At 35.9% G+C, this 21,681-nt stretch overlaps 1 protein-coding gene across 2 annotated transcripts in view; it reads right to left on the bottom strand.

Moving 5' to 3' along the window:
* The window catches only part of LOC105668513 (uncharacterized), a 90,296-nt gene extending 81,448 nt beyond the window's left edge, over nt 1–8,848 (bottom strand). Inside the window, exons 1-2 of one of the 2 annotated variants that reach the window (XM_012360937.2) lie at nt 8,262–8,848; nt 2,948–3,377 (exon numbers count right to left, since the gene is read on the bottom strand). In XM_012360937.2, the coding sequence (XP_012216360.1) occupies nt 2,948–3,199 (252 nt within the window). In that variant the 5' untranslated portion in view covers nt 3,200–3,377; nt 8,262–8,848. The remainder of the gene's footprint in view (nt 1–2,947; nt 3,378–8,261) is intronic. The other variant, XM_067359290.1, reaches the window with a different exon arrangement.
* Nucleotides 8,849–21,681: the final 12,833 nt, after the last annotated feature.

Below are 21,681 nucleotides of genomic sequence, written 5' to 3'. Positions count from 1 at the left end.
CAAGCACACGAAGCGTCCGTGGATAAACACTTTACGTGGATATTAAAATTCCTTCGAGATTCTTCTCAAGTTTATACTGTTTTTTCTCGGAGAAGGAGCTTTGCTGAGAGATAGTTTAACATTCTTCGGCAAGTAATGGTTATCTATATGCGTTTATTGGTTGTGTATGTATTTCTTTGCAGCTTGTCACATAAATTACTTATAAATTATTTAATATAGAAAATGTATTAAAAATTTTGTAATAGAATTAAAAGAAAAAAGGCAGCAACGGTAAAAAACAATTTTTTAAATTGATTTTGACAAACCTTTATTTGCTGGAAGATAAGCTGTTACACTAGTTCTCAGTTTTTAGTTACTGTAACATTGTCTTTTTAATCGCATTGAAAAATCTGACGCTGGAAACATATTTAAATGAAATTCCACTTTCAACCGATTGGGACATGCGATAAAGTACGTATTTCGTTTCGCAATGCTTGTACGTACAAATGTGAAACGCGTCGATCTACTATTTTGCGTTCGGCATTGCGGTTTTTCCTTTATTTTCTTTCTTTTTTTTGTGACGAAAAACACGGAGAGTAATCGACTGAATGAAAAGCTGTCTGAATGAGAAGGAAGCGGATGAGAGCGAGTCTGCTCGTATTTACGCAAACTCGTGCAGGCGCGCGTGAGAATGAGAGAACCGAGACGGGACGGAAAATAGCAGCAGCGGAAAAGTGCGGGAAATCGTGCTGTTTCGATGCCATTTCCATGGAAATTGAGCACCTCGAGAGGGCCCGCCGGGCTCTCAAACCACTTTTCGACGTCTCGATTCGTGGCGCGCGATAAAGTGCCGAAAAGAAAGAGAAAGAGTGCGCGCGAATTATCTGCAAGAGATCGAGAAATCATACATGTATTTTATTTTGTAAAGTAAGGCAATTAGAAGTACATTAGTACTGAAAATAGAGAATCGTATATCTATTTTAACTGAAAGGTATTTATCAAATTTACAATGAGCAATATAGATATAAAATTTCTATAAATTATAATTTTCTTAATTACGAGGGTGAAAATCAAAAAGTGAAGAAGCACTTAAAAAGTCAAACTTTTTAAAAAAGTCACATGATTTTTAAGGTTTAATATTTCAATTAAATGGAATGGATCTTTTTCAACAATTAAAAATCGTTATTGTTACACGGAAAAAAATTTTATATAAAAAATTACTATGTACGGCAGTAGCCGCGCGGACCATGAATCATAAAAATTTTTACTATGTTTTTTACGTAATGGCCATAGTATTTAAATATAATTTCTCTTACAATCCGCGGTTACCGCTGTAATAACTTTTGATATAAAATTTTCTCCGTGTACAAGATAGTTTACTTTTGGCTTTTATCTCACACTATTCCTTTTCATTAATACATCCAGTTCTTAATTTTTGGTTTATATTTAATTAACAAATCCAAAAAATATCGTTGCTACGACAAAGTGTATTTGACATTGTTCGATAAAAGAAAAAGAAGAAATAACAAACGCAGCGACAACTAGCAATAAACATGCGACGAAAAAGCAAAGCAAAGATATCGACCTGTAAATTGAAACATGTACAGTTGCGGTCGCTTTGAAATAATTACGAACAGCGCCGCCGGTATTTGTTTTGAACAAAAAGGTATGTGTGGTGCATATTGTTTTTTTTTTTTAAATAAAAAAATCGAAATATTTAGTTTCTGCCGATAATTTTGATTGAGTTTGCAGCAGTTCGTGCACGTGAAACATCAATCGTTGTTCTGTAATATATTGAGTATTTTATCTCTGCCAAACTTTTTTAACTCGAGAAAAAGTACTTTCAAATTTTAATTTGCTTTTTTTTTTTATATATTTTGCTTTTATTTATATATTTTTAATATCCACATTTATGCAATTATTTATTTGTAATGTATGTTTCCGATATATTTTTTCGAAAGGTGATAAAGAGTCAGAAGCTTTTTAGGAATTGCATTATAAATCGCCATCAAGTATAATTCCGAGAGAGATTATTTTGGAAATATCATATCCAACGATGAAACGCAATTCAAACTCGATGAAAATGATTTTACAGATCAATCGCTACGAATAGATGTGTGTGAGTGCACTTTCAATAGGTCACGTGTGGTAACTCTCTTTGAACTCGCAACCTCTTTCATTTAGGCTATTTCGCTAGTCCCGATTTTTTTAGCCCTTTCAACGGCAAGTTCGATATTCCTTTGGTGGGATTTCGCACGATCGAGCATAGATAATATTAAAATTTGTCAAGAAATACGGTTGGAGCAAACGACGAAACTATTTTTCTATTAAGGATATAAAAGGATATAAAATTATAATAACGTTTATTAATAAAAGCACGTAGTTTAGATGAAAATTAAAATAGAAATGTATTATACATTTAACGATAAAATTACGAATTATATATTTCAGAAAAGAATATTTAAATGCCTCTCATATCAGCGCGTTAATAAAATATAATAAAATATTTTTCATCGCAGAAGACAGTCACGTTACGAATATTTAGTAGAATCGAAACCGTCGATATTCTCTGCGGAATGAAGTAAAGATATGTAACAAGATTGTCGTAAGAAAATAGGAAGCGCGAGGATCGGGGAGGGAAGCAAGAAGGGAAGTTTCAGTCCCGTGGAGGAAGTTTTATTCTTTCTTTGCGTGTAAACGAAACGAGAAAACGGAAATTCATGTTTGAGAAAATTTTACGCGAACTGAAATTTGCTCCTTTCTCTCGTTGCGAAAAATTTCGCAATTTCAAAAGATAGCAGTAGAAATATTGTCTGTTTTCATGTTATATTTTTGAGAAAGTTTTTTGTCAATCTATAACTCCTTAAAACTAAGGATTTGATTTATGAAGAATTGGGAAAACATATCTCACAGTTGAAAATATTATATGCATAAATCTTATATATAAAGAAAATATATTGACACTGACCGTTCGCCTCAGCACGGTCCTGACGGTCTCCGCGTCCTGTCTTGTGGGCCAGCGCGCGTAAACGACGCCGCTTAGTAGGACAATAAACACGCCGATCCAGATGGTCCACGTCAGGACATTGCGCGTCCTAGCGAGTAGTTTACGTGCCGTTCTCGTCGAGATCACCTCCTGCGTCGGTATCTCCAGCTTCTGCGCCCGTCTCAATATATCCTGGAGTCGCCTCTTTGCTTGCTCTACGTCTGGCACTCCCATTGTCTTTATCCTTGTCCTTATTCACTCAGTCCCTCGTTCTCACCACGTCGATCACGAATCCCGCAGGACCGCGTCCTCGCGCGCAAGGTAGCTATCGAGGGCTCACGATGGAGACATTAAGATTCGGCGGGGTCGTATGGTCGTCTCAAATAGAGTACTCCTTGTCGTTCTCGATTTTCTGCAAAATTTACCCCAAGCTTGACTACTACAATTTATTCCGAGGGTGATTTTCGATTTGCAACACCGCTCGTCCGCGAAATCTCTCTTAGCTTGTGTGGTCTTTAACTTCTTTATGTGATAGTTTTACACGCTTTACATAATTATTTCTAGACTGCAACGCAATTATTAGACACCGATATTTTTGTCGATATTTATCCAATCCAAAATTTATTAATATGACAGGAAACAGTTCTGATAATCATTTTATTAGATCCGCGCTTTGTAATACTATTTATAGAAATATGCGCAAGCACTTTAATATTAAATTAGTTGATATTTAATTCAGACGGAAGAGTTCGGAAATATCGACCTCTTTGCCGGTCCCCTTTGTCTCTCCCTCGACTCCCGGTTAGTAATCGATTCTAGAATTATTCCCGCCGCACCGTAGTAATTACCTAATAATTCCGAGATCGATCCCCCTTCCTCTCTCTACCTCGACAAGGATGATGCACACGGAAACTCGTCCCTAATTTCCTCTCACGTGAAAGTTCGACCTACTTTCGGTGCAACCTCCAGGATTATAAAGGCTCGCACACGCGACAGGCCGGCTAACAATTTGATGTACAATGCATCGCAGTCAACAAATTTCCGTCGAGAAGTCAGATTCTTAAATTATTTACGGGATAAGAGTAAAGAAAATGTTAGAGTTAATTGTATACGAATGAGAATATAAGAATCAAATCAAGAAGTGTTTTGAGATATAATTTGTTGCATAGAATTATTTTTATGCTAAAAAATAATTTTAATAAGCTATATCAAAACTCTATTACTTATTTTCTTATATACATTATTTTTATTTTTATATTACTTAACAGCATTTTTCTACACTATATTTTATAGATTCCAAGCTTAGCCTTTCAATTTGGAAGAAAAAATATTTAAATTCTCAAAAGTACTATCTTTTCATCAAACTTCATAACTTTTGCTTCTCCGAATTATAGACTCAGACTTTGTTCTGCGATTGAATGAGATCGTTTTTCGGGTATCTCGAGAATTTCCGGCCGGGAGCTCCTTCGTTAGTTTCTTATAAATTTCCCGAACAAAACTCCGTCGGTCTTCTCCGGATTACGTCGCGACGCAGCGAACGGGGAAAAAAATCTTTTGTGAATCTTGTGAAACTTTCGTGCCCGGCCGCACCCCAAGGGCGGGAAGGCGGTTGAATGAGAGCGGTTTATCTTCCGGAAGAAGTTTTCTCGTGTATGAAGGGAGGAAATACCCTTTCGATCAAACCGCAACGACGAGCCGTGAGAGACCATAGGGACAGTGATTCTCCATCATCTTCCTCTCTGTTGGGGCGTCGATCATTTATCAAATGCGCGTTCAACATTAATCAGCTGTTTCTGTACCGGTAAAGAGATCTCCAGAATCTATGATACATAAAAGATCGACCAGACTCCAAGTTAACCGTTAAGTATCTGGAAATACGAATCATTTTATATCTAGAAAGTTGATTTTATATATAAAGCAAAGAATTATATCACGTAAATTTGACAATATCCAGATTTCTCAATAACATCCTTGATAAAATTATTTACAAGATTTTGATGAAAAATTCAAGTATAAATAGATAACAGAACTTAATTTCCAATTTTAATTTTTAATATACTTTTTTTTTTAAGAAATTGTATCCGGGATACAATTATCAAAAATATTTAATGTTTATACAAAAAAGTTATAACACCTCAAAGTTTCACTAAGAAAAGCTTTTACTAAAAAATATTAGCTGCATATTTCTCGAGAAATCTCTCATTAACAGTTGATAAACTTGAATTAACATCTGGATAGCCTTTAGGTGTTGTTATATTCTGCAACTATTTCTAGAGTGCCTCAGGGAATGTTACTCTGAACGAAACTTTGATAGTATCCAGTTCCATTCAAAATACAATTACAACATAGAGACCTGCAATACTAGTGATAGCATCGCGTTTCAAACCATCAAACTGATGTTTTCGATGCTTGGCTCGATACTCTTCTCGCACTACTCCGATTTTCCAAATTTCCCAAACAACAGACTATAGTATTTGTTGTTGGAATTGCTTTCTTATTTTCTTGATTTCAATGCTGGTGAATCTTTTGCTCTTTATTTTAACTTGTTGAATTTTTCTTTTATCTGAGTTTTAAGCGATAAAAAGAAACAGCACATTTTTTGCAAATATTAATAGATATAAACAATAAATTATTATTCTTTATTTAATTTCAAGTGAATTTTTATGCTTAAATGAAGTTGTGTTTCTTTTTATAATAAAAATTAAATAATCGTAAAAAAGAATAGCAATCAATGTAAATAATTTGCAAAGAAGATTTTGTTTTAAATAAATTTATATTTGTAACAAGCAGCGAATCCGCTAATTTAATTGCTGCTTAAGGAAGATTTTAACGCGCTCTCACACGGGGCCCGACACGAGGGCCGTAATTTAAAATATAGAGAATTTATGTGTAAACTCTTGGCGAATAGTAATGTCGCGTAGCAAGCAACGAATCCGTTTTGTGCTTTAGCGCGGAATAACTCATTTGACGTAAGCTAAACACGATGAACCAGATTCCGAGACGCGCGTAGGATATCGCTAGCTGTGTCTACGAGTCCGAGATTGTCTCGGCAAACACGCTCGCTAATTCATAATCTCTCCGGAGACCATTCTGGAGATGGAGATGCGCCACACTCGATTACACTCGAAGAGAATCCCTTCGCAGGGAATTCCATTCCGACGAAATTATAGAAATCTTCCACGACGAATAGGGAAAATATGCTAATCAAACTTAATCATTTGGTATTAATGATTAGGCAAGCAAATCTATATTTAAATAGAATATGTATTCAAACACACATTATGTGTTATAACAAGTTTATATTGTGCACATTACATAAAGTGTGTTAGAAATTAAAAACTTAAAATAGAGTGTTTAGATGGGTTTGATTTTTCTTTGACAAAAGTAATTATTATCGATATAACAAAGAATATCGTTACATGCTTACAATGTAATTGATCATTTGATATAAATATTAATTGCTTTATACAAAGCCAATTACAATATTGGAAATATTCATAAATGTGATAATATTTTTTTCTATTGCAACATTGCATTCACCTGGTTGGTTCTCTCTTTTATCGCTTTAATTACAATTTGAATAATGAAGTCCAAGAGTATCGAGGCAAGTTTCTGTGCACGTATTCGTGTCAGGATTCGCGTCGGTAATTACGTTATGATGATCGCGTCTCTGAAGATCAAAGGGCGATCATATATGATTGCACTTGAAGCACGTCGTCCGACATCAAACCCTTTCGTCTAATTGCAGTGCTGTTGACTCAAAGACACAACTCACACAAGTCAAGCTTTTGCATTTTTGAATTTTTCAGTTTAATATGCTTATTGTAATAATATATCGCTTGCGTTATTAAAATATATTTTATTAAAATTAAAATTTATTATTTATTAAAATAAATTCCACAATCTTCTATCTGCGATATATTCACGTTTAATGATCGAACATGATAGAGTAATTAAATATGTTTGTAATTTTAATTAAAATTCTCACGATCACATTGTTAAATTGTTGAACTCACCGATTAATATTGTAACACGTTCCTGTCAGATGCACTTCAAACGCGATAGTAAATGACTGATAATAATTTTATTACTTTTTTATTAATTATTATGCGATAAAAAAAACTCGATATCCTACCGTCTCTATTTCTATTCAAAGAATGACTAAGGAATTGTTTTTTGTGATCAAATTGAGACTGATATATAAGCTTTTTTGTCTTACACATTGTGTTGCTGAAATCTTTTCAACTGATTGTTATAACATTGCTTCATAAACATTAGTTACAATTATTACATAGAAAGTTCAAATCATTTATTATGTATTTTCTGATTGTCTCTTTGGAAACATTTCAGGAATTAGTTAAACTTTGATTGACTCCAATAAACTAAAGAATTTGCAATGCAATTAGTACGTTGCCAATTGATTATTAATAAAATAAAAGAATAGCGTTCTATTTAGCTAGTTATCCCATTAAATCTGTTAAGACGGATCAATTTTATTATCCGTTGTATATATCATTTTTACATTGCCGAAATAAATATCTGTAACGAATTGTCGTGGTTTAATTGGTCATCATGCTTTCGCGATGCACGAGAATTACGTCGGTACACATTCCACCGATGTCAACCAATTTTATCTCCGCGAATACGGCACTCACTCGTATCGCTGAAAATCTAATCGTTGTAGGATTTCAGTTGATCACTGCAATCGGCAATATAGAACAATTAAATTCGCGCATATTCCGCTCGATGTCGATTAACGCTCGCTGAAACTCGTATCTCTTGCTTTACACAGGTGACAAATGAATCGTCAGGTGATTGCCGCAGAATTTTGGTAAGCCAATTTATTGCCGAATGATATCTGCCGATTAAATTGCTACACGTTCTACTCTTAGCTAATTTTATCACTTGATTACAGATATCATTTGATTAAATAGTAGCCGAGTGATGCTACTTAATTTATACACGTTGTTGCTAGCGTTGACCAATTTCATCTTCATAAAATATTATTTTGCATCACTGAGAACACGGCGACAACTGATACAATTGTCATGTGGAGTCAATCAAAATCAGCACTGTCAATGTGACAATCAAATTGCTGTACAAACTGATTAGTATCGCCGACTAATGCGGAACAATTGAGCCAATACACATTTCGCCCGCATTAATCCGACTCTCGTCATTCGAGCGTAGCTTAGTTATGCGGCGTGTACGATAAGCATATCTGTTGAGATTCATTGTTTAAAGAGATTTCTCGGACGAGCGATGTTTGATTCGGTCGTGCTTTCGAGATCCTTACTGTGTATCGTCACTCCTCCCTTGGCAAGGAGACTTTTACTCATCAGTGACACCAGCGAGGCCGGCATACGCAACCCCCGATTGACATATGAAATCGTACCGCATTTCGTGCACACGTGTCTCATAAGTCTCACTATGGTGACGAGTTTCTAAGCCGTGGCCGGCATCGTGACGTTTGTTTTTCGCCGCGCGAAACGCGTGCTTGTGCTGTCGGGTGGACGAGGAACAGAGGCGAAATGCGATTCCGCGAACGACGGCCTGATTCCCCGGACGAGCGAGAACTGACCGGCCTCGCTGAGGGTAGCTACCCTTATAGATATACAACGATTTGGTGCGCGCATGTGCTGCACCGGTGCTAACACCGCGCCACGCTGCGGATCCGGCCGGTGTGGCGCGCTAAAGGGGTGCGCCGATTGGACGCGGGGGTGAGCGTACAGCTACGAGCAGGAGAGAAAGTCGGTCGCTCGGCCGGAAAGTGACAGTGATAAGAGCCTCGAACACGCCGGACGCGAAAGCATGCTCGCAAGCCACATCGGAGCTCAAGATGTTGACGTGTTGCTTCAATCCTTTCGCGCGTGATTTTTATATGTATAAAATTGTAGAGAGATTGAAAATCGATTGAATTAACTATCTGGTAGAATTGACTTTTGTTGAATATGAAATTATAAATCTCTGTACGTAAAAATTATGCGAAGCTATAAATGATTTATATCGACATCTTTTGCTACTTGAATCTCTTCAGAATGGCTACTATCTTTGCTTAAAAAAAAAATATTTAATTAAAAAAAACATGATTAAAAATTTTGTAAAGAAATAAATTGTTAAAGAGAGAGAGAGAGAGTAATGTAATGCTTGCGTACGTTTGAATATGCATACACATGACCCGGCTGCAAAGTTATTGCGATATATATCTAATGTCTACAACGGAACAACGTCGTGCAAGTTTCGACTTACAGATAAGCCATATAATTTTAAAGCGATATGTTTTGTATTTTAATATTATTCGCATAAATTAAAAAATGAATTATTAAAATAGTTATATAAGAGATTTTACAAGACATTAACTTGAAGAGTTAAGCATGATGATAAAAGCATGATGAGGGAAACAGTTTTTCAGAAATTGATTTGTAGTTGATAAAAATCGTATTAAATTCTCTCACCGCGTTTATAGGTAATATGGATTATACATAAATTACATATACAAAATATGAAAAATAAGAATAACGTGCAAAATCTGTGACATTCATAAAATTCAATTTCCGTTCTATTCTATTCCTTTGGAACAGTTTTAGACTCGTCAATTTTCGTTTGCCGCCGGAACGGTATACCGTTGCAGGGCAGACGAGAGAAAGAAAAGAAAGAAAAAAAATTTCGCACGCTCGACGGATCAAAGAAAAGCGAGTAACCGAAGTAGCCCGCGGGAACGAAGTTTTTAATTTACGTCGCCGGGGTAATACGTTGACGACGACGAAACGTGGAATTCGGTGGGAAATATTCTCCCCAGCCGGGCAGTTCTCACTTCGTCTCGTGCTCAAATATGTGCTCGACTACTACGCGCACTATGCGCGCATACTTCCAGTCACACTCCTCGTGCCGCTAAAACTCCTGTAATTGCAAGAATCCTTCATCGACTTCCTACCGCATTTTCTGTCCAGCTCTTTCGCTACCACCGCTTTTTATTATTCGACCGGCTAATAAACTCGCGCAGAAATGTTCTCGTGTCGCTAACTATTTCAAAATGTTGCTGCGCTTTTGTGGAAAACTGCGTACCTCGAATTTTCAAGGAAATATTAATAATATTTAGCATAAAATTTATATATATTATAAATTTTATCTTATATTAGAAAAATAATAATCAACATTACTCGGAAATTTTATTGAATGTCTTCAAACATTTTTTACGTATGTAATTTTGAATTATTTCATTTCCAACAATGCATTTTATATTTATTAGCTACAAATTCCGAGATTTCAAATTATGAATCAGTACTTTTTTAAATACAATTCTATTCTTCTCTCTTGGGAGCACAGATAGGGATGCAAATACGAATAACATTTGCCTGTATATACCGGCCATTTTCTCTTTTTTCGAGGCTTGCTGACGAAACCATTGCGTGTTCGCGTGCGTTTGCAATTCGCTCGCATGTTCAACGTCGATAAGCGCTATCAGGAGTGTTCCGGCTCATTCGACGCACGACCAATTACTTTTGCTCCGGGCACTTAGCGGAGACAATGGGGGCACGTCGAAGGCGGAAAATCAAGTGGCGGGAAAACGGCGAGGCCCGTCACGTTTACCGTACAAATGTCGCGCGCAATCGTCCATGAAGATAACGAGAGATTGTTAATTAGTGATAGCAAAAAAAACGGTGCGAAAGCTTCCATGCATGGCGTGAAACAAAAGGTTTTTCGCGTAAAAGGTGCTCACGATGTGAGAGCTGATTTTTCCCGCGTTCAGAGATTTTTTTAACGTAGTTTCCGTCTTTGTTACAAAACAGCTATATTATTAATCTGACACTTGTCGTGTTCTACAATTGTGTTCAAATTAATATAAATACGTTAATAGAAATGCTATAATAGAATGATTATGATTTATTGCATATGATTTATTGCATTATTCGTGTATTATTAAAATTTGTCAGAGAAAAATACATGTATTTTATCGAGATGTCAGTTTTAATCTTTAATTTATGTTTACTGTGCTTGTTTATTACAAAATATACATATATTTTATATGAATAATATATTGTTCTAATATTCTATTCAAGTAAATTTAAATTAATTAATTAAATAATTAATAATTGAATAACATTTCTATTAACGTTCTCTCGTGATTAAAATGTCAAATATAGTCATGAAAGATTGACATATGAAGCTGACAAACAAATAATGAGTAAATTTATAAATGGATTATTTTCTACAGAAAAATATCAAATTATATATTCTTTATAATTCAAAGATTACTGCATACATCGATATTTAAATGTTCTTAGCTGCATTTTTCCTTTTTTTTTACTAATATTTATTCATAGCTTATTTTAAAACATCCTAAACAATATTAACTTTATTTCACTTTTTTCATGAAAGAAAATAGGAATGCATAGAAAGAAATTCAGGATTGAGTATATATTTCATATTCCTTTATTTCTAATGATGATTTCTTTTTTTGTTAATTTGTAAGCCAGTTTTAGATTAATGAGGTTAAATGTATTTGAAGAAAATGTAAGAAAAAAAATAAGAGGAAAAAATAGAAAATTTGAAAGGATCGGGAAAATGACAGCAAAATTAACTTACGGGTTCTTTCACGATAATAAAATCTTTAATCAATATGTGATACATAGCGAGAAAATTGTAAAACTGTAAAAAAAGAGAGAAAAAATTACGTCTTTCCATACGAGTTTATTGACCCGGCCTCTATTTCATCGTTGATTTATTACTTGATACATCGATGTGAACTGGTTTTTGCACTAGTGAGGTTTTTTTAATGGAGATCTCTATCTCTATGCTTTGCAGCATTCCATTTTTTGAAAGGTTTCGATTATCCGCTTATGTGATTACACGTAGAATTATAAAATCGTATTAACGAGTTACGTATGAAGTAATTACCGTAATAAATAGAAAATTCCTTACCCATTTATATAGCAAGATACATTATGGAATTATCTAAAATTATAAAATATGAAAATAATCGAAATCTTACAAACTTTAGAACCAGAATTTTAAGATTTTGACAAAGAATTATAAACTTTGGATCACAATGGTAGATACATCGCAAATGTATCGATTTACTCCAGCATAAAAGTTCATCAACTTGTAATGAACAGAAGGGTCAAAGCGTCGTTACGCGAAGTTTAACGGGACGAAAGCGCCGTAATAACATCGTCGCGGGCGCTTCTACTTGTCGATAAAACCAGGCAGAAACCGGAGGTAAAAGAATATTTAATCAGCGCACACGAAGTGGCACGGAGATAGGAAACAAAAAGTAGAATCGTCCCCCGAACGGAAGAGGCCCCTCGAGTACAAGATAGAGAGGGCAGATAAACGCGCGGTTAATTAGTATGCAAAGTTTGGGAATACCGTAGGCAAGTTAACGGTGGTGGCGGCTTCATCGGTGTTGTAACGCACGTGCAGACTTACGTACGCAAATAAATTGCTAGGAGATTATTACGTCGCAATTTATACGATGCGATGAGGCGTGAAGTGTAATTGATATGAATAATCGGCATAATTTGGAGGATATAAGTACAACATCACAATATTATATACATACATATAAGTACAACATCACAATATTATATACATGTATATAAATACGAGAAAAAGTTTTCTATAGGACATTTCAGATTTTTAACATTTCCTTTTATTTGCAATATCTTTGTTAACTTCGAAAAGTTATTAATCAAACTTAAGCTTTTCATTAAGAAAACTGTTAAGAAAGTAATTAAAATTATTATTGCTAAATTATTATTGCTAAATATTTATAATTTTCTCAAAAGCTATAAAAAAATAATAAATATAAAACAAATGTTTTATGTGCAACAGTTCAATATCATTAAGGTATTTGTCAATTTTGAGTTGATGCTCGAACAGTCTATGATACTACTACTTAGGCGCTGGATAAAGCACTGAACGCGAGATGATGCTCTCTCTTCAAGAGAAGTAAAGATTGATAGAGAGGGATAGGAAGATGGACACTAAGTGGATGAGAGGCTAGATAGAGAGGCGAAGATATCGACTGGCGAAATCTCAATGAAACAAAGATACTGATCTCGCCTCGAAGTCCCGGCAAATCTGCAGGAAGGAATCAAGAAAGAGAAAGCAAGAGAGTCAGAGAGAGAGAGAGAGAGAGAGAGAGAGAGAGAAGCAAAAGCGATGGTGAGGTTACTACTATTCGATACAACCAAAAAGAACCGAGGATGGAAAACGCTCGAGGAATAGATATCGAAAATCGAACGATACGCATCTGCCTGTGTGATTTCAAACGGGCAATATCGGTCTACAAATCGCGCAAACGACTACGAGAAAATGTCGAAGTATAATAATGAATCGCGAACACAGTTGCCGCTGTACTTGGCCTCGATCTTATCGAAAATCAGAGAAAATCAAGTAGAAAGGGTTTAGTTTGTGTTTCGTGTCCTTAACAAAGTTGTTGGCTACAGACGACAACGTCAAGTAAATTTTACAATTAAAATATAAATTTGTAGATAATGACTTTAAAAAAAATTAAACATTAAATCTGTTTTTATGACAATTTTTATTTAGCAAAGATTTGATCATATTTATGATTGACATATTTTAATTTTCATTCTCAAAGAATTGGATCAATTTTATCTTTCTCTCTCTTTCTTTCTCTAGATATAAATTAAAAAGAAGAAAACTAATTTAATTTTGCATATATGAATAAATGTTTTAACCTAATTATAAGTATGTATATGTCACTGTAGCATGTGTAATATATGTCAACCCATTACATGTCGTTTTCGACATTTATAAACATTTTAATGACAATTTAATGTTGTGCAAAAAATATCTATCTCTATGATGTCAGAATGAGATTAATTTTGTGAAAATCAAAACCAATGGGTTCTGCAAAGAAATCCAGCAAAATGTGGAATAGGGATTACGCGATATAGATTAAGATAGATTGTGTAATTACGGGGTAGGTCGTTAAAAGCGCACGCGACATCAAGATATCGCGGAGATCCTCTTTTGAAGAGCGAAATTTCACGCTGAGAATTACTTCATCGCGAGCGAGCGATGCGTCGCGCGAGTAAAACAAAGTATCCACGGACGTCATCGTGATGAAGAGAAATCGGGAATCGTCGCCTGGGATCATTTGTCAAGTAGTTGCAGCCGTACTTCCGTGCTTATACGTTTATTACTTGAAATCGCTGAAAGATTGAAAGTGATTGAGCAGCTAGACGAGCGCAATTCGAAAAGTGCAAAAAGCCAGATTACGGCGCAAAATTGACAAGGTAGAATCGCAGCTATTAAAACATTTTCTTTTTGCGTGAAAGCAGTAAAAATGACTGTAATTTTTCAGAAAAAAATAAAAGTAAAATAATAGAGGAAGGAACGTTCGCGTTTTATAACGATACTTTTTTTAAAGAAAAATAAATGAAATCATTGATTATAAAATGTTGAATTAATTAAAGTAGAGAGTTATTTTCTAGAGAAATATATAAAAAAATTAGCACATAAATAAATTCTCATAGAAAGAAAACTGGAGTCCCGTAAAATTTTCGCTGACATGAAATCCATTCTCGATTTATCAAGGAATCTGCGGCCGAGTGTTAACGCAATACGACACCAGGATATTGTGTAGACGAACTCGAAAGTGCTGAAAGACAGCCAAAATGAAATGGAAGGCAGTCCGTCTGCGATCTTGACAAAGATCAGGCGCTCAAGTACCAGACCGTTTGTCAGTGGGACACCATAAAGATCCTCGCGAGTCGAATTCGCTCTTTATGCACTCTAGACAGTCGTTTATTACCGTCGAAGGGTCGAGGAGTTGAATACGGTTAAGGGTAGTTCATCGCAGACCGTCTGGAGATGCCTATCGTTCCAGGAAAAGCACTGCTTTTGCACCGCTCGCTCTCTGCTCGTTGTTCCTACTTTGTCACCAACTTATTTCTCTCTCTATCGATATCTTGCATCTCTTTCTTTTCAACGGTCCTGATAACGACGTGATCGTCGATGGGAATACTATTCCGCACCGGGATGAATAAATGGAAAAGTGAAGGCATTGTACTGAAGAGTACTCCGTTTAGATTGCAAACTCGCGAGAAACTCGTCTGCCGTCACGTATTTACTTAAAAATTTTATAAAGAATTTTTATATTTTTTCCTACATTTTACAATAAAGCAATAGCGAAAAAGGGGAAGCTTAAATCTGAAGCAAACAGTTTTAGATTGAGTTTAAATTAAACCTGAAATTAAGCTTGAAATTAAATTTTCCGAATCTTAAGGCTAATTTTCTTAAGCTCTTAAAAAAGTAGATTGGACTATTGTTGGTTACTTCTATTTCTGGTTATTTCTATTGCGATAACGGTTCGAGAAAGAGTACTTGAGCAAATTGCTGTTTTAAATAAGTATTAAGGTTACCTTATTTTGCGGAATATATTTAAAGATACGATTGCAGAGTTTCATTAGCAATTAGAAAATTGTAGGTCCTTTTTAAATATTAAAATGAAAAAATTTAAATACTACATATTTCTTAAAAAAAAATTCTTTTCGCCTTTGCTTCATTCACCGCCATAATTATTTTCTCGCGAGCCGTGCTGCTTGCAGCAGACTCGACGGTCGGGCACCGGTCTTTCTCTCAAGACATCTGGCGATCTTGAGCGTGCGAAGTGCGTAATTCACATGCAGGCAAATTCACGGGGCCATTTTGCAGCAGAAGGGCCGCGCGGTCTCCATCAGAGACGATGGTACGGGCTTAAGGCGGAGATCGCGGTCGCGATATGTCAGGGATTTAATTGCCGGCTCGACGGACTCGACCAACAACTCTCGGCGCTCGAGCGTATTAGCTCTTCCGCCGCCGCCTCCTAATTTCAATTATTATCCCATCCGTTATTGCCACTCGGAAACGCCTCTTTTCAGCTCTCAGTTCCGGGACGAGCGAATAAATCGCGCCGGTCGTTTACCGCCGATTTATTTGCCGGTCTCTTTTCTCACCTTATGACGAGATCGCGCTCGTAAATGCTTTCGTTAATGCCGCTCTTATTGATCGATAAAGTCTATTTCATTCTATAAACGCTGCCGAGAAACAGGCCATTTACTCGGTTTAGGACCAAGGACAAATGACTCGTGCAATACTTCAACGAACATTTATGCGATCGACAAAGAAAGTTAATTTAAGATCTCTAATGACTAAAAAAGAATTAAAAAGCCTTTAAAAAAAAGAGAGGCTTTCTTTCACTATATTTTCTTTAAACTCTAAAAACTTTTCTTCTTAATATCTAGATAATAAATCCGTATAATTCCGGTTGAATTTCTTTTTGAAATAATTAGTTTAAGTAGTTTTCTTAAGCTCTTAGTTTCGAGATATTTTTTCGTGTACTTTGTTGATCAAAAAGTAGGTATATTTAGTTATTTTAACTTTACAACGCATATCTATAATGGTACAAATCGATAAACTTTAGTAATTTCTCGTCGTTAATTTTAACAATTATCGCATTCGTTATTGCGCCTGATACCAGACCTTTTCAATTTCATTGAATAAACAAATAAATTACGCGCCATTCTAGCATTCACTTGAAAATTTGGTGTATTGCAAATCGTAATTAGTTCATTAGCGAATTTATTGCCTTAATTAATGATATCATAACGCATGTGTTACTTCCGGTTTACTAGCATTTTCAATTGGTGTAACGTACGCAATAGGAAAGATAAGCAATATAAATGCTGATCGAAATAAAATTGAACACAAATACGTTAAACCAATAACAATAATAACAATTATTATAGAATCGTACTGTCGTGTGTTCTGCGTATATTATTGAAAAAAAATATTACCTATACGCGTATTTTTAAGCTTTTCAGTATTCAATCGCTTATATGTAGAAATTGATGTCCCGATATTGAAACAACCAGCATTTTTCTTCATTTATTGCGTATTTGATATCTTTAGTTGAGAGGAATGGTTAGAGTTCCAAGACAGCCTATACATCGAAGGCCGGAAGAAAAATAAACTGCACAACTTTTCTTAAGTTGAGAAAAAGAAACGAGGGTGAAGGAATAAAATGAAAGGAGTAAATAGCAAGGAGGGTGAACACGGGCGACGGAGAAGGGAGGGTAAAAGAAATTCTTGGCGGGATGAAGAGGCGTGTGACGCGATTTTTTGCTCGGCACGACTTATTTGTCCCCGCTGGTTTTCCCTCCTCGCCATTTTTTGCTACATCTCCCCGTGTTGTTGGAAGCTTTATGCCTGTCGCTACGGTGCAGTTTTATATTTAGCCTCACCAGGTTCGTCTTTATGGCTTCCTGCACCCCATGCGAGATATTACATCAAAGACTCGAGATGGAGAGGAATATAAGCATGAGCAGATTTAGGAATGCGAGTCAAGAGAAGGTACTAAACAGCCGTAGAAATATAACAAAGTATGCTACAAGCACATAGACTATAATTCCGCAGTTTTATTTTTTACTAAAATATAAATCTTTCTTCCCGGAAGAAAAAGAAAAAGAAAGGCCAAAGGTTAGAATTATCCGTAAATATAACAATCCGATCGATTTGATCGGATTAGATGAAAAACTTACATGCAAAAGAAATGTTGGAAGAGTAGGAACACTCTGTATTTCCTTCGGCACCTTAGAAGTTCATCTCGCTTAACGCCTTTTGCCGATCCTGTTTACATTTGCAGGGCCACGTTTTCTAGCCTAAGGCATGGAAAACTCGCTTTATCCCCGTAGACTTACTGCTTGTAGGTTGGCGGGGTCGCCTGCGGGAGCGAAAAATATTAAAAACGATAAAGAACTCGGGCCGTGCTGTTTCTTCGTGCCACCTCGGAGATAGATCGTCGTCGTGCGAGCATCATTTTATCGCTCTTGTACGGGAATCGGTGCCCTTCGTGCAGGCGCGTGCAAGCTAAAGGCAATAGCAACTCTCGGCAAAGCGGCGAAAGTGGTAACGGGGGGTGGTTATAAATTTTTTGTAATGAAACTGCACCTTCACACGCGTGATTTACGCGTTAATAGAGAACGCGTGTACACCGCCACCGTATATATACAAGATAGTCCGGAATTATTGCTGCTCCTTTATTCTTGCAAGAGTTCCTGAGATACCTTGGAGTCAATTTTGTTGAACACTATCGAGGCAGAAATAGTTTTTGACTTACTAAATTATTGAAGGAAATTTGAGTAAAGTGTAAATATATCGATAAAATTATGCTTCAATTAACTTCGATTGGGTTTTTTCCTTCATAAATTTTAATTTGAGAATTATTTGCTAAAATATTTACCGTTAAAATTAGGAAATTGTGAAGAAAAATTTCATATATTAAGGAAAATTTAATTTGAAGATTATTTGTTAAAATATTTATCGCGGGAAATTAAAAAATTGTGCAGGAAGATGATTTACATTAAAAAAATAAATATGCTTCTATATGTAGATGGTAATCGGGCGGCACATCATAATCTCAGTTACGTATACCACATGTTTTCATAAGATTTTCATCAAACTTCAGAGCGCCGTAGTCCCGGTTGGATACTATTTTTCTTCGGCGAAAGTTTAATTGAACGTCGCCGTTTTCCGAAACTTGGTAATTTTCAATATTAAACATCTTGTAACTAACTTCTTTCTTGTCCCTGAGACAAAAATCGTTTTGTCATATTACCCGTGTAAGTTTCGCAGATCCTCCCGCGATGTTAGACGTTCCTTCCTTCTTTCCGTTATCAAACCATCGTACGGTAAGCGCTTTTCGTGCCGCCGTTTCTCGAGAGGACCCTCGAGGCTGTTAAAGATACTACCTCCTTTGAATACCGGGTGTCTTTCCGTGACCCTCGACGGTTTCACTCTCCTGTCACGTCAAGCCGCAAGTTATCCCCGAGGGACGGCTACTTTTATTCGATCAGTCAAAGATTTCTCAGCTCTCGTCTTGTTGCTCTGTCCGGTCGCTCATCTGTCCTCGCCTTTTCATCACGTTCCCCATAAGTAAACGAATTTCGCCTCGAAGGATGCTCAAAGGAACGTCTGCGTCGGAGGGAAAAGCGCAAGGACGAAATTTAATTCGCCGACAACGTAAGAGAGGCAGGGTGGAATCTTAAAGATAGTCTTGAGCTTCACAAGGGCGTCTGGATTAACCCGACTCAAAGGACGAGAGTGGTATTAGCGCCGAAAAAATTGAAGCAGGCCTGGAAACAAAAGATACGATAATAAAAGAGCTTAGAATATCCGACATTTTACGTATCTATAATAAAGTTGTTTTCGTAGAATGGCATCTATGAAAGCTCGAGTTTTTAATATAGAAAATGATCTATTTCAATATTAAAATCACAATATGATCTATAATTTATTAAACTTTAACGCAAAGAATTTCCAACAATTAATTTACAATAATTTTCAATATGAGAAAAAGTTTAATTTTTTATTACTTATATTCATTATGTTGAAAAAATAAGATTTTTTTAGTACTCTGTGAGATACCTCGCGAAGGAATTTGTTCATGAATAAATTGTTATTTCTTTTTTTCTTTTGCTCGGTTCGCGCATCATACTTGGCATTAATATTCTGGCTAATAATAAAGTTTAAAGCAATTAAACTGGAATGAGTGACATGTTTTAGTTTTAAGGCTCGGTTATATTTAATACTTCTTTTGCGCCAATTATATTTTGTAGCTTTTTACAACTTTCGTTAAAGTTTCTGGCTCTTAAATTATTGTATAATATATTTATTTATGTCGATTCACGCCTTCCGTGAGATAAAGAACGGATGCAGTAGAGGATTGCTTTAACGTTTTCCAAATTAGCTGCATTTCTGAGGATATAGGAATGAGAAGTAGGAATCGTGGGAATAGTGCTAATGAACGATGGAGAGGGTTGAAGTGAGGTGACCACAAAGGGAGAGAACGGGATGAGTAAGTGGTACTCTCAGACCGGAGATGCGCCCTCCGCGAACAAGAATTTGGGAAGGGACGAAATCTTCAGCAAATCTGGCTCAAGTCGTTCAGATTTAAGGGACGAACTAAGTCTTCCCGGCTTGTTCCTGATTTCTCCGCACCCTTCGTACGATATCTCGCATAACTTATTGTTCGCATTCCGATACGAAAAAACAGTTCTAACGCCTATCATTGATATTAATCACTGAAACTGAGAGTTTACGTCGCAAAAGAGCGATACATGATAAATACAGAGTGATCTAGACGAACAGAAGTTTCATATTAAACTTTTTATTATCTGTAAAAACATTTTTCTGTTGCATGTGTATTACTATTTTTTATATATTACAAAATTATATTTATACGATTTTATTATTCTACGAATAATTATCTTTTTCATATTTTTTTCTTTTGTCTATTAGACAAATTTCTCCATTAGATTACTATTTTTATATTTTTATTGTTTTGTACAAATTGTAATGAAATGTGCACAGAGCGCGGATTATTTATTGCAGATTTTGCATTTACGCATCCGCTAAAATTGCACATATCACACAGAGTCTCAATAAAAAGTAATATTCAGCTGATTGCTGGTAATTTTCCGGACTATTCAAAAATACTCGGAGAACAGTTTCTCGCAGCTGCGGGAAAACATTTTGGCGAAAGTTCACGGTTAAAGTTACCAAAGATTCGTCCGTAGATAAACTTCTTAAGGAGATCGCTGGCATTTCTCCGTTAACTTTTGACTCCTCACCCACTCGTTTCCTATCGCAAAATAAATATTTGCGCGCATTTCTGATGTAAAAGCAAACTGTGTGATTTTTTTTAATATACTTATTAAAGGGAGGTCAATTTTTTAGACGGCCCACGTCTGAATTTTTTACACGGAAGGAATTTCTCGTAAATTTATCTTATTCATAGATCTATTCTATAGATTCAAAGAGAGAGCGAGAGATCGATTTTTTACCGCCACTACCTCATTCGCCAAACTTTTTTGAAGTTCGTATATTTTATCGACTTTATATTTATCGATTTTGTATTCATTTCGAGTTATTTCCCCGCTTGCTACGCTTTACTCTGCCAACACAATCATCACTTTTTCCCTTCAACGACGAAAATCCCCCGCTTTTCGGTAACAAGCGCCAAGCTGCACAAGGTGGAGGCGATTAAAGTTGTTTTTCTGAGAAGCCGAAAGAAGCCGTTTGTTGTCGTTTGCCGTCGTACAATCGCAGGAAAAGGGAGTTTGAAAATAAGAGGTAGCTGAAAAGAGAGAGGTGAGCCCAAAGCGACCTAGAATTGGTCCAAACAGGAGAAAAGGGGTTTGAGAAAACACGAAACACGACTCGCCGCTTTTATGGACAATCCGCTCGTAAAACTCCGACTGGAATTCGATTTGAAACTTTCCGCAATCTCATTTGTATTCTTTTATTCAGTGAATCATCCGTCCGCCACTACAGCTACACGGTCAACGAGCCGGATAATCCGACAATACGTCATGAGCACCGGTGATAACCGCGGCGATAACGTGACAGGCGATTTGTTTAATCTGCTCTTTTCAAGTTTCATTTGCACGTTTACATCTAAGAGATTCGTATTTAAATTGAATCAATGATTTTACCCATCAAAGCATTGATTTCTTTATTAAAATCATTGTTTTATTTATTTTTTATATTTTCTAGCAAACAACCAATTTTTTTTTTTTTTTTTTTTTTTAACGAAATTGACGTATTCTTTGCTAAAAGAAGCTATAACGAGGACTGCTACGGCGGATGCAGTCTGTTTGAATAACCGAGATACGACCGTGCTATTGCAATTCGAGATTGACGCA

Source organism: Linepithema humile, chromosome 7 (assembly GCF_040581485.1).
Source record: "Linepithema humile isolate Giens D197 chromosome 7, Lhum_UNIL_v1.0, whole genome shotgun sequence".
Lineage (NCBI taxonomy): Eukaryota > Metazoa > Arthropoda > Insecta > Hymenoptera > Formicidae > Linepithema > Linepithema humile.
Note: the sequence above shows the minus strand (reverse complement) of the source record. Positions and strands in the feature narration are given on the sequence as shown.